General features: G+C 48.9%; 1 protein-coding gene across 1 annotated transcript in view; it reads left to right on the top strand.

Moving 5' to 3' along the window:
• The window catches only part of LOC123761798 (exportin-T), a 209,248-nt gene that overhangs the window by 171,546 nt on the left and 23,980 nt on the right, over window positions 1–13,722 (top strand). The window contains 2 exon segments of the mRNA XM_045748017.2: window positions 4,047–4,256; window positions 11,048–11,194. Coding sequence (XP_045603973.2) covers window positions 4,047–4,256; window positions 11,048–11,194 — 357 coding nt within the window.

Genomic DNA, 13,722 nt, shown 5'->3' with positions numbered 1-13,722 from the left:
TTGTTCAGGTTTACCTGGGGGGGGGACAAGTTGGAGCATTCGTCCCCATTCTTCCTCAATGCGTGCTCATTCGCCGCCAATTGGCCATTCGGCGTCCCTGGTAGCTCAGGATTTGTGCGCCCAGGGGCACTTTTCGGTTTCGTGTTTCTTTTCCCTGCTCGAGCTGTCTTCAGAATGGCTTGAGGAGGATGTGGAGGTGCGCTTGGCTTGGCAGCTATGGTGTTGGCTGCTTTGTTGAAGTTGTTTGCTCTGATTCTGAAGGAGGCGGTGTGTCTGTTCTTTGCTTCTCACCTCGCGTGTCAGCAAGCTATGCACGCGAGGTGATTCACTCCCTGGAATCCGCATGGGCCCTTGCTCTTAGATTTACGTTGCCCTTTTGTCTGTTGCTGTTTGTAGATTCTGCGGTTTTGCAGTATCTGCGGGCGGCTTCGTCTAGCTGTCTTTCTATGTCCAACTTGTTGGTTCTCCAGGGTAGCCGTGGGGGTCTTTCCCGAAGGTGTCGTGCCAGGGTTCGGGGTTCCTTCAGTTGTGGTAGGCCAGTGGTGCCAGTTTCGAAGCCGGTGGCATCTGGTTGGTGCGGGGTTTGCTCTGTGCATCGGTTGGCTTCTAGTAAGGGGCATTGGCCCTTTCATGGGTCGCCCCGTTGACGGGGTGATTTGGGGGGGAGGCTTGCGCTGTTTACTCACGCCTGGTTCCACGATTTGTGGGTTTTTGTTTAGGGTTTGCATGGCAGGTCTCTTCCCATGTGCTTTGTCAGGTCATTTTGGAGTGGGTGCTCTTGGTTGTGGCTGAAACAACTTCGTCCCTCAGGAGGGATTCCCATCCCGAAATGGGACTGTGTGGATGTGAGGTTCATTCTGGACTTGTCCCATCTGAACCCCTGGTTCTTTTGCTCCTCCATTCGGATGACCTCTCTGTCCCAGGTCTGGTTTCTTTTAGAGCTGGATGCTTGGATGGTGACTCTGGACCTCTGGGACGCAAATTGGCACTTCCCAATTCATCCAGGATTTAGGGACCGGCTCAGTTTTGTTGTGGGGTGACATGCTTACCGATTTCGTTGCCTTCCATTCGGCTTGAATCTTGCTCCTCGTGTTTTCACATGCCTTACCTGGGTCGTGGTGACCCACTTGCTTCTGCTAGGAGTTCAGGTTCTGGCCTACCTCGACAACGGCTGGTATGGGCACCCAACCGGTTCACATGTCTGCTCGCCAGGGATTTGGATCTTTCCCAGTTCACTGGGTTTGGGTTCTTGGTGAACTAGAGGAAGTCCCATCTGGTTTCCTCAGGTTCAGACTTGGCTGGGTTTTGTGTAGGACTCTCAGACGGCTTCCTTGTCTCTGCTCTAGCGTTGTTTCTGTGGCTGCAGTCCCATCTTTGACTGTTTCTGGGGGGCTCCCGGGTCACTCGTCAGTTTTTCTCAAGCATCTGTGCAGGAGCTTGAACTTTGCTGTGCTAGTTTAGCTGCTGGGTCGGGTCTGGTTTCGGAGGCTGTTCCAGTTCCTTCAGAGACGTCCTTTCTGCCGCTCTAGCGATCGTTGGATTCAACCTCTGGGTGCCTTGCGTTGGCTGCTGTGTCGCCGGTTTCCTCTTTGGGCTTTTTGGGTTCACTGCCTTGGCGCCTACCCGAGCCCTAGCTCATTGTGTATGTGGATGTGTTGTCTGTTGGCTGGGGTTTTGGGACCAGTGCTCACCAGGCCAGCCAGGGTCGGTGGGAGTTGTCCTTCCGTCAGGCTCACAGCACCGTGCGGGAGTTCACAGCAGTTTGGCTGTCGCTTCAGAGGGCTTGTGTCGCTCAGGAGTCGACGATCCAGTTCCATTTGGCCTGCACTCCAGTGGTTCATTAAATGATCCGAGGGGTTTCGATGCAGTCTTTGGCTCTTTGGGGCTGGTCGCTTCAGGTGGCTCGTTTGCTGGGTTCTCAGGGTTTAGCTCTCCTGGTGATTCACATCCAGGGGATGTCCAATGTTCTGGCGGACATCCTGTCCCAGTTCATTCCCTTTTCCATGGAATAGATGGTTAACACCGACTCGTTCAGTTGGGTCTGCCGGACGTAAGGGCACCCGGAGGTGGACCTCTTCGCGTCAGCATGGTCGAGGCGTCTTCCAGTGTATGTGGCACCCTTTCCCGACTGTAAAGCCGTCAGAGTTGATGCTTTTTGGCAGGACTGGTCGAGGTAGGTGTTACCTGTACCACTTCTCAGAGGTTCAGCTGCTGCTTCGGGTTCTGGCTCGGTTGGAGACTTACCAGTGAAGAGTTGTCCTTTTGGCCCCTTGGTGGCCGGGCCAGCCTTGGTTTTCAGCTCTACTTGCCCAGTGCTCGAACCCGGGGATTTTTCCGTGGCTCTGCCTCCTTCAGCAGATCGGTCCGGTCCGGTACGTGGTTGATCAATCTTCTCTTCCGATGTTTCACATTGGGTCTTTCTGATGTGGGTTCATCACCACCTGTATGGTGATCAGGTGGCTTCGTTGATGATGTCCCACCCGAGTCCTTCGTTCTGGCAAGTATGATATTTCCTGGCGGTCTTTTCGTCTTTTTTTGTCTCTTTGTAGGTTGTCTTTGGTTTCGGATCAGGTTCTTTTGTCCTTTCTCTCTTGGCTGTTTCAGGACTGTCATCTTATGCCAAATACTGTCGCCTCATATCGTGCGGTGGTGGCGGAGCTTCTCTTGCTTGCGTTCAGGGTGGATGTAACTTCCTCTCCGTTTTGCAAGCTGTCTCGTGTGTTGTTTCACCTCCGGGCTGCTCATGCTCCACCTGAGCCGTCCTGGTTGTTGGACCGGGTGCTCTCTTTTCTCTCTTCTCCTCGGTTTGTAGTGGCCCATTCAGTTCGGGACTGTTTTGATTAGACTATTTTTCTTGTTGGCATTGGCCTCTGGGTATCGGATCGGGGAGCTTCATGCTCGCCCCTAGCACAGGGGTTTCTGCTCTTTCGGTCCTGGTGTAGGCTTGTTTGTTTGCAGTCATCTTCTTTTCTAGCGAAGAATGAGACTACTGCTTTCCAGAGGGGTCCTTGGGTGGTTGATGCTTGGTTGGTTTGGCCTAGGGTGCATCATGTGTTGGGTCCGGTTGCGGCGAAGAGCCGCAACCTAAAGCGCAACCGGGTCAACCCTAAAGCATAAAGGGATGCACTTTGGGTTGACCTGGTTTCTCTTCTTCCCTGTTCCAGGGCTTGGGTCTCCCAGGTTGTCCGCAGAGTTATTCGGTCCAGCCAGCCTGCGGTCTATCCTTGCGCCCATGTCACTAGCAAATTTGCTGCTTTAGCTGCCGTTTTTGGTAATATGTCTTGGGGTGAAATTCTGGCTCGAGGATTTTGCAGGTGGAACAGGGGCCTGGCCACCCATTACCCCGTAATGTTCACGGTCCTAGTTGGGCGCGTCGCTTTGGCTCACAGGTTGCAACCAGTTGTCTCGACTTCGAGTTCAGGTGCGAGTGGTGGCCGCCTCCTGGGTGAGTCCCTCTTTCCTTTTCTGTGGTTAGGTAGCTCCACAGAAAACCAGCGTTGAATGTAATAAAACGCCATTTTCTGGGTGAGTCCCAGAGGCTTCCCGACAACAATCCTTCCCTCCGGTTGGCTGTTTTCGCATTTCTTGATATTCAGCCTCTGAACTAGGGTTGGATGGCCAGCAAGGGTATCATGGGGCTTTCCCCTCCCAGGGAGGGGCGAGCTGCGCAGACAGCGACGGTTGTGACGTCATGCTTGTTAGTTTGTTTTGGGATTGAGGAGGTCTGCTTAACAGTTTGACTTTCGGTTGCAATCTTTAACAAGGTGAAGTTTGTTTTGGGATGCCTACCCTTTTGGGTGCCTAACCAGGTCGATGGCAGACGTGGAATTCTTCCAACCACATAAGAATTTCTATAGGAAATTGCTCCTCGTGCCTCTCTGAGGAGGGCCAGGTTCTGGCTTGTTGTCCCCGGTAGACTAGAACTCTAATCAAATTGATGGATGAAACGGTCTAAAACATACATATCAGCCCGGTAAGATCCAGGGACCCTCTGGGACTCGCCCAGAAAATGGCGTTTCATTACATTCAACGGTGATTTTTTCCAGAAAGATATCAGTCCGTTTTTGGGAAGCATATTTGTTCCTCTGGTGTGTGCCATGTTCACAGCACTCTCAGAACCTGTGGAGGACAATGATGAGGAAGAGAAGAGGACAAGAAGACTTCTTCAACGCAACTATTATCTCTTCCTAACAACTATTGTGTCAAATAATCTCTTGGATGTCATGGCTTCTCTAGACTCTAATATTTTACACCAGGTCAGTACAGTATTTCTTATTTTAAATATTCCCTTCCTTGTAGCATTGCCTTTTTCTTGTTTTGTTGTCCTCTTACCCAGCTGATTCTAGCTTGAGAATACTAATGGACTATGGTGCATGGCTTTGTTTATGGATAGTGATTTAGTTTGATATTGTATTTTTTTGTTTCTGGTAATATCTCCCATGTTTCACCAGATTTAGAATTATGAATTTGTTTAATTAGTATTATAAGTAGGATGCTTTAAAAATTGTAATATTTAATTCTGAACTTGCATTCTGCCACTGCCATGGGTGCAGCTGCATGCTCTTGTTCCCACTCTACTGTTTTGGTAGTAGATGCCTTCGGACTCGCAGTCATTTGGCCTCTGTCTTGCATTTCTTTAGTCTTCTGGAGCTGTTTTCGGATTTTCTTTTTGAGGATGTGGGAGCAGAGGATGGGGGGGCCTGGGCTGTGGTCATGGTCTCAGCGACTTCTGCGTTGTCCACCTTGCTGCTGCTGTTTGTGTCGATCCTCTAGGAGGCTATTTTCTATGTTTTCACCACTCGTCTCGCGTGTAGACAGGCTGTGCCCGCTCTGTCGTTGGCTTCGGTTTGTGCCTTGGCTCTTCCCTCTTCTTCGCCATTTTATCCTCAGTTGTTCCCGGAGGACTGTGTTGCTCAGTTTCTGTAGGTGGCTTCTGCTGTTGCCGGCCTATTTTGGCTTTGTTGGTTCTCCAGGGGGAAGGCATTCCCGGCCTCCCCACAATGGGTGTGCCAGGGCTCAGAACCTCATTTGGTCGGGGTAGGCCTATGGTGTCAATTTGAGTCGGTGAGCTCCCTGATGTCTTCTTCGTCTGGTCGGCGCGGTGTTGACTCGGTACGTGGGTCCGCATCTTGGGGTTCACGTCAGCCCTTCGTGGGTTGCCCCGTTGTTGGGGTGATAGGGAGTTGGCTCACTCTTTTTGCCAATGCCTGGTCCTACACCTTGTGGGCTTGTTGGGTCGTTGTTATGGCCTTCGGTGGCATTGGGTGACCATAGTGGCGGAAAGTAAGTTCGCAGGGTTAGAGTACCATCAGTAGAGTCCAACCCTGGGACTCTACTGATGGTGCCTTTGCCACTCTAAGACCACACCCCCTACAATGACTCATTATCTTCTGTTGCTTAGGTACTCCCTTATCTAATGGCATACCTTCCCTTTTACTTCTGCCTGCATCTCCAGCTTATGCACTATTCTCCTATGGGGTACTTTGTTAAAGGCTTTCTGGCAATCTGAAAATATGCACCCTGCCCACCTTTCTTTTTCTTGTCTGATTTTTGTTGCCTGGTCATACATAGAATTCAATCAATCCTATGATGCATTTTTTTTTCTGTGGGGAGCCGCTTCAGGTCCCTGGAGCTATCAGGCTAATGTGTGATGTATATTAGACCGGGTCATTAGTCTGTGGAGTTCAGCCTACTGGAGACCACGAGCCAGAACTTGGGCCCCCTCAGAGAGGTTTTAGGGAGGAATGGCTCTGGAACCCCCCAACCCCCTGTAGGTGGGGAGGGGGGTTTCCTTATCTGCCATCAACCGGGGTTAGGCACCCAGAAAGGTAGGCATAATAAAACAAGCGCCACATAGTAAGAAAAGTACAACTAAAAACCGAAAAAAGAGGTAGAACTCCCTCCAGTCCCAAGGAAACAAGCAAACAAGCACACGTCACACTCTACTGCCGCATTGCTCATCCGCACAACTCTTCGCTCCCCGCGGTGGCTATCCAGCACTCCATTTCGTTCGTTAATGTGGTCTGTCGCGGACGTCTTCTCTGGCCTCGAATTCCAAAGCAGTGTTTTTCCATTGTGGCGACCTCTGCAGTGTTACTGTGTGTGGTAGCCTTGTGTCCTCATCTGTACTGGGGCTGCATGTGCTTAAGGGCATCCTTCCCTAGGCACCCTGTGAGTACTGTCCATGTGTGTTTGGGTTCCCTTCCCAAGTGCATTCGGGAAACCATTTCCGTAGGGGGGTTTTTGCTACTTGGCATTTACCCTGCGCTTGGGACCAGCTGGGGTTTTGTGGCCCTTGTTTGGCCTTGGGTAGGGAGTGGTGTCATGCTGGTTGAGGCAGCAAGGTGTTGTGTAGCTTGCCTACCTATGTGGCGGCCAGTTCCTGTTTCCTCTGGGGACGTTGTGCTTTTGCGGGGGGTTTTCTTTTGTATTTGTTTTTCTTGCCTGGTGTGGCTATAGTTCCGCTAATAATATTTTGGTGGCCCTCTGCTAGGCCTCTTGTGTTGTACACGTCTCAGGGGTTTCAGCGTTTGGATCTTTCCCTTGTTAGCTTTGAGTCTTAACTGGTGAGCAGGCTTGCCTAGGTTTCCTGTAGCAATCAGCCTAAGGGCCCTAGAAAACCCTGTCGGGACTTGGTGGACCTATGGATGCGTCTTCCGAGTTCCAGCCTACCTCGTGCGGGTTTGAAGGTTGCTGTGTGTCCATCGCATCTGCCTTCTTCATGCTGCCTTTTTGGTCTACGACACCTTTGACACAGTCTTGCGAGTCATGTTCTCTGCTTGTTCTCCAGTACTGTTCTGATGACATTACTATTAGAGTACAGGCAGCATCCACGTTGCATGCTATGTTTAGGTTGCCACAATGCGCTAGGTTGGTTCCCCATTTGGATGCCCTGGGTCTGCCCCATTTTGGTTAAGCTTTATCCGCCCTTCAACCACCAGCTTCCCGGGGAGGCGGCTCGCTCTGTTTGCTCGCGCTTAGTCCCATGATTTGTGGGTGTTTTTGTGGTGGTTTTTGTGGTGGCCTGTGGTGGCTTGGGCAGCTCCTCCTCCTTTGGGGGGTTCGGGGCAGGCTTCTTTCCCTGCACTTCATCAGATCATATCGGAGTAGGTGCACTAGGGCATGGTCGAAATGACCCCGTCCCTCAGGTAGATTCCTGCGGTTCATTCTGGACTTGAACCGTCTGAACCCTTGGATTCCTTACCCGTCCTTTCCGATGACCACTCTGTTTCAGGTCCAGCTTCTTTTGGGAGCTGGGTGCTTGGATGGTGTCCCTGGACCTCACAGATACGTTCCTATTCAACTGGGGTTCAGGGACCGGTTAGGTTTTGTTGTGGGGTGTCAGGCCTACTGCTTTCGTTGCCTTCCTATTGGCTTGAATATGGCACCTCGTGTATTCACGCATCTTACCTGGTTCGTGGTGATCCATCTGCGTCTGCTAGAGGTTTGGGTCCTGGCTTACTTCGATGACTGGATGGTGTGGGCTCAAAGTCGGTCTGCTTGTCTGCTCGACAGGGGTGTTGTTTTTTCCCAGCTTGCCGGTTAAGGATTCCTGATGAACTGGAGGACGCCAGATCTGGTTCCGTCCCAGGTTCAGACCTGGCTGGATCTTGTTTGGGACACTCGTGGGTTGCTTGAGCAGTTGTACAGGAGTTTGATCTTCGCCGCGCTGGTATACCCGCTGGGGTCAGGTTTGGCTTCGGAGTCTGTTCTGGTTCCTTCGGGGATGCCCCTTCTGCTTCTTTCGCGATTGCTGGGTTCGTACTCTGGGGGGCCTTATGTTGATTGCTGCCTCGCAGAATTCCTCTTTGGGGTTTTCGGGATTCAGTGTCTTGGCGCCTACCCGAGCCCTTGCTCAATGTGTTCACGGATGCGCCGTCTCTAGGTAAGGGCTTTGTGACCAGTGCCCACCAGGCCGATCGGGGGTGATGGGATCCGTCCTTCCGTCGGGTTCACAGCACAGTGCGGGAGTTCATGGGGGTTTGGCTGTCGCTTCGGAGGGTTTGGGTTGCTTGGGTTTCAACCATTCCGCTCCATTTGGACTGTTCTCAGGTGGTTTATTGCCTGAACCACGGGGGTTCCGTTTGGTCCTTGCCTCTTTGGGCTGGTCGCTTCGAATGGGTCGTTTGCTGGCCTCTTGGGTTTTGGTACTTTGTGCAGTTCATATCCAGAGTGTGTCCAACATCCTGGCGGACAGCCTGTCTCAGTTCCTTTCCCTGTCCATGGAATGAATGGTCGACCCTGCCTCCTTCAGTTGGCTCTGCTAGACGTACGTTCTCGCGGTAGTGGATCTCTTCGTGTCTGTGTGTGTCTCGGCGTCTCCCACTCTATGTGGCGCCCTTTTCCTGACTGCTAGGCTTTCACGGTTTACGCCATTTGGCAGGACTGATCGAGGTGGGATTACCTGTACCTCTTTCTCCCGGTCCAGCTGTTGCTTCATGTTCTGGCTTGGTTGGAGTTCTACCACTGGAGAGCAGTCCTTGTGGTGCCTTAATTCCAGGCGCTGATTGCTCGGTGTGTGATCTCGGGGTGTTTTCTGCAGCTCTGCCACTTCCAGCAGGTCGTCTCGGTCTGGTACACGGCTGGTTCGGTCTTCTCCTCCGCTCTTCGCGTCTGATCTTTTTGATGCGAGTTTATCACAATATGATGATCAGATGACTTCATTGTTGGTGTCCCACCTGAGAGCTTCGTCTCGGCGACAGCATGAAGTTTCCTGGCCTTCTTTCTGCCATTTTCTCCCTCTTATGTAGGTTGTCTTCTATTTTTGCTGATTGGGTTGTCTTATCCTTTCTGTCTTGGCTTTTTCAGGACTGTCATTTAATACCTAATACTGTCGCCTCGTATTGTGCAGCGCTGGCATGCCCTATCCAGCTTGCGTTCAGGGTGGATGTCACTTCTGTCCCGTTCCGTAAGCTCTCTTGTGGTTTTATTTCACCTCCAGCCTGCTCATGTGCTGCCTGAGCCATCCTAGTCCTTGGACAGGGTTCTCTCATATTTCTTCTCCTTGGTTCATTGTGGCCCCTTCGGTTCAAGATTGTTTTGCCAAGGCCCTGTTTCGGTTGGCATTGGCCTCTTGGGGGTCAGGTCAGTGAGCTTCATGCTCTCCCCTGGCCTGGTGCAGGGGTTTCTGCACTTTTGGTCCTGGTGGTCGGTTTGTTTGGTTGCAGCCTTCTCCTTCTTTTCTGGCAACAAATGAGGTGGGTGCTTTCCTGAGGGTCCTTGGGTCATTGATGCTTAGTTGGTCAGGCTGGGGGTGCATCGTGTGTTGCGTCCGGTTGCGGCTCTTCGTCGTTATCTGCGTGCTTCGGCTTTGGTGGGTGGTGATGTGCTTTGAGTTGATCTGGGTTTCCTCCTTCCCTGTTCCAGGGCTCGGGTCTCCCAGGTCGTCCACAGGGTTATGAAGTCTAACCAGCCTGCGGTCTATCCTTGTGCCCATGGCATTAGGAAGTTTCCTGTTTGGCTGCCGTGTTTGACAACATGTCTTGGGCTGATACTCGGGAGCAGGAATTTTGGAGGTCGAACAGGGTCCTGGCTGCCCGTTATTTGGTTAACATTCCTGCTCTTGGGAGTTCCTTTGTTGCTTTGGGTTGCAGGTTGCAGCCCATTGTCTCGACTTCGAGTTGAGGAGTGTGTGGCGGCTGCCTCCCAGATAAGGCCCTCTTTTCCTTTGGTGATGTAGCTCTAGGGAGCTGAAGGGGCTCCCCACAGAAAACCAACGTTGAATGTAATGAAACGCCATTTTCTTGGAGAGCCCCGTAGGCTTCCTGGCAACCCTCTCTTCCTCCAGTTGGCCATTTTTCGTGTTGTTTGATGCTTAACTTCCGAACTGAAGTGTTGGGTAGCCGGCATGCGGATGACCGGGGCTTCCCCCCTCCCTCTTTCGGGAAGGGAAGGGCTGCATGGATGAGCGGCAGTGGAGTGTGATGTGTGCCTGTTTGCTTGTTTCCTTGGGATTAGAGAGAGTTCTGCCTCTCTGTTTGGTTTTTAGGTGGACTTTTCTTACTATGAGGTTTGTTTTGTTATGTTTCATTGCCTTTCTGGATGCCTAACCCTGGTCAATGGCATAAGGAAAACCATCAACCACAGGGTTTTTTCCAGGGCCATTGCTCCCTGAAACCTTTCTGAAGGGGCCAGGTTCTGGCTCGTGGTTCCTGGCAGGCTGAACTCCATAGACATATGCCTCCGGTGTAGTTTATCACATATTAGCCTGATAGCTCCAGGAACCTTTGGGGTTCATCCAGAAAATGGCATTTCATTACCTTCAATGCTGTTTTTTTTTCTAATTATCAGGGGAAAGCGCAAAGCCTTTATGACTATAGCAATTGGAAGGGGTCAGGATAAGGATTTGGGATGGGACAGTGGGATGGATTGGTGCCCAACCACTTTGAAGGTCGGGGATTCACTTCCGACCTGCTTGAAGCGAGACCGTCGCTTTACCATCCAGTCAAAGTGGCTGGTCCTACGAGGCAAGATTTGCCATCCCTGAACCCATACCGATGATTTGTTACAAAGTTCTTTTGTTCCAGATGTTATACTAGTTTTTTTTTAACAATCTTCTCCATTCATGAAATGCTCCTTACTTAAGAATGCACTTAGACAGGTTTTTACTCATACTTGGAGTTGAGGAGACTGTGAGGATCTTTGGGTAGGAGCTTATTGTGGTAGGCCTTGCTTCAGTTTGTTGTTACTGTAGTGTGAGTATTGCTTGCTAATGCCTCTCATACCAAGTAATGTTTGTAATGGCTTTAGCTTTGTATTAATGTGCTTTCCAGCTGGAATAAGTATTTTTCAGTATATCCCCTAACACCAGTATAACTACATGTAATAATTATAAAAATTCCATTCTGTGCTGGAGCATAATGTTGACCTGTGATGACTGTGAGATATCTTAACCAAGAGTTCAGTTGATTCTTGCCTTAGAGAACAACTGAATGTACTGCTCAGAAAAGAGCGTTTCACATGCTATCGCTTGTACTGATTATAATATAATATAATATATAATAAGTAGTATTGTACAGTATCTTAATTTTGACTTTATATTTCATAGGTCTTGATGTCAGTAGTTCAAGGTGCAGTGGAGTTTCCTGACCCAGTAGCTCAAAAGAATTGTTTTGTTATCTTAAGACGTCTGACAGAAACATGGGGTGTTAAAGATGTGGGTCCTCCTGGCTTTGTTGAATTTTTGTATACACAGGTAAGTTAAATACTTATTTTTACAGCAATATTATTTATTATCAAAATATTACGCTACTCATATATAGAAATGTAAAGTGACACGAGTTTTCAAAGATGGCATGCTTAATTTAGAGTGAACCTCACTTTCTGTGAGGGATATGTTCCTGGCAAATACTGAACTGAAAGTTATTTGAGAAAAAAAAGGATGTATTCCAGAGACATAAGTCTACGTTTCTTCCACTTCTCTCTTACTAAAACACTCCGGCACAAGTCACAGTCTTAGCGCCGTATACTGCATTAAAATCTGTAAGACGCTCTCGACACCCATCCCTGACATCTCTTTCTTTCTTGACCCCGATAAGATATTGTCTCTTTACACCATAGAGAGAGAGAGAGAGAGGAGGGGGGAAGAGAGAGAGAGAGGAGAGAGAGGAGGGGGGAGAGAGAGAGAGAGAGAGAGAGAGGAGAGAGAGAGAGAGAGAGAGGAGAGAGAGGAGAGAGAGAGAGAGAGTGAGAGAGAGAGAGAGAGAGCGAGTAGCGCGCGCGCCGGCCCTGTCATTTCGAGGCATTAAATATCCAAAAACTAGAAGATAGAAGAAAAAGATCACTACGTTCAAAATAGTAACGGGAATCAATAAAATTGATAGGGACGAATTCCTGAGATCCAAAACTTCAAGAACAAGAGATCATAGATTTAAACTAACGAAACAAAGCTGCCAGAGAAATATAAGAAAATTCACTTTTGTAAACAGAGTGGTAGACGGTTGGAACAAGTTAAGTGAGAAGGTGGTGGAGGCCAAGACCGTCAGTAGTGTCAAAGCGTTATATGACAGAGTGCTGGGAAGACGGGACACCATGAGCGTAGCTCTCATCCTGTAACTACACTTAGGTAATTACTTATCTAAACATTATTGATTATTGCCAGCCATAAAAATATACTGTATAAAGTAGATAAGAGCAAAATGTTTGGAAGGTGCCATGATTTAAGAATGCAATCCAAAGTGTTTAAATACTTGAGACCTGTTTGAGCTTGCAAATAAATGAATATAAAAAAAAGCAAGCCAGGAAGATTGTAGCACTGTCTGTCACTGGATACTCAGAAAGTGCCAAATATCACTCAGGGTGCCAGTATGAGACCAAATGGACATAATGTGAGTGACACCTAAGATATAGTGTTTATGGAATATATTTGAATGGCTTGATGTTGTTATTTATCTTCAAAGATCCCTTCTGTGTGGGTTGCCTCAGCCCCTCCTGCCCCTCTCTGGGTGTTGTACATGCGAAGGAGACACAAACATAGGGTACCCATTATGGGCATTAGACCCACTCTGAAGGGGGTCACTTGTGAGGGGCAACCAGCCACCCCCCCCCCCCCCCTTCCTGAGTTGGACACTGATAGAAGATCGGGCTCTGTACTCCTTGTTACATTGGGCCCAGACATCTTGGATATTCCAACTGATCCTCTCCATTCCTCTACTTCTTCCTTGGCAAGGTCAAACCCCAAGTTCCCTGTGATAACTACCTCATCACCTGGAAGGGCTTCATTTTCAGTTGTGCCATTTGCATCTTTTACCCCCCCTTCCCCTCCTTGTTCAGACAATGTCACAAAAACATAGAAGATACGATGACCAAATCACACATCAGAAGATGGAGAAACGATGACATTTTGGCCTGTCCTGGACCATTATCAAGTCATGTGTGTGTGTAATTACCTAAGTGTAATTACCTAAGTGTAGTTACAGGATGAGAGCTACGCTCGTGGTGTCCCGTCTTCCCAGCACTCTTTGTCATATAACGCTTTGAAACTACTGACGGTCTTGGCCTCCACCACCTTCTCACTTAACTTGTTCCAACCGTCTACCACTCTATTTGCGAAGGTGAATTTTCTTATATTTCTTCGGCATCTGTGTTTAGCTAGTTTAAATCTATGACCTCTTGTTCTTGAAGTGCCAGGTCTCGGGAAATCTTCCCTGTCGATTTTATCAATTCCTGTTACTATTTTGCATGTAGTGATCATATCACCTCTTTTTCTTCTGTCTTCTAGTTTTGGCATGTTTAATGCTTCCAACCTCTCCTCATAGCTCTTGCCCTTCAGTTCTGGGAGCCACTTCGTAGCATGTCTTTGCACCTTTTCCAGTTTGTTGATGTGCTTCTTAAGATATGGGCACCACACAACAACTGCATATTCTAGCTTTGGCCTAACAAAAGTCATGAACAATTTCTTTAGTATATCGCCATCCATGTATTTAAATGCAATTCTGAAGTTAGAAAGCATCGCATAGGCTCCTTGCACAATATTCTTTATGTGGTCCTCAGGTGATAGTTTTCTATCTAGAACCACCCCTAGATCTCTTTCTTTATCAGAATTCTTTAAAGATTTCTCACATAATATATAGGTTGTATGGGGTCTATGTTCTCCTATTCCACATTCCATAACATGACATTTATTAACATTAAATTTCATTTGCCAGGTGGTGCTCCATATACTTATTTTGTCCAGGTCTTCTTGAAGGGCATGACAATCATCTAAATTTCTTATCCTTCCTA

Source organism: Procambarus clarkii, chromosome 24, assembly GCF_040958095.1.
Source record: "Procambarus clarkii isolate CNS0578487 chromosome 24, FALCON_Pclarkii_2.0, whole genome shotgun sequence".
NCBI classification, from domain to species: domain Eukaryota; kingdom Metazoa; phylum Arthropoda; class Malacostraca; order Decapoda; family Cambaridae; genus Procambarus; species Procambarus clarkii.
Note: the sequence above shows the minus strand (reverse complement) of the source record. Positions and strands in the feature narration are given on the sequence as shown.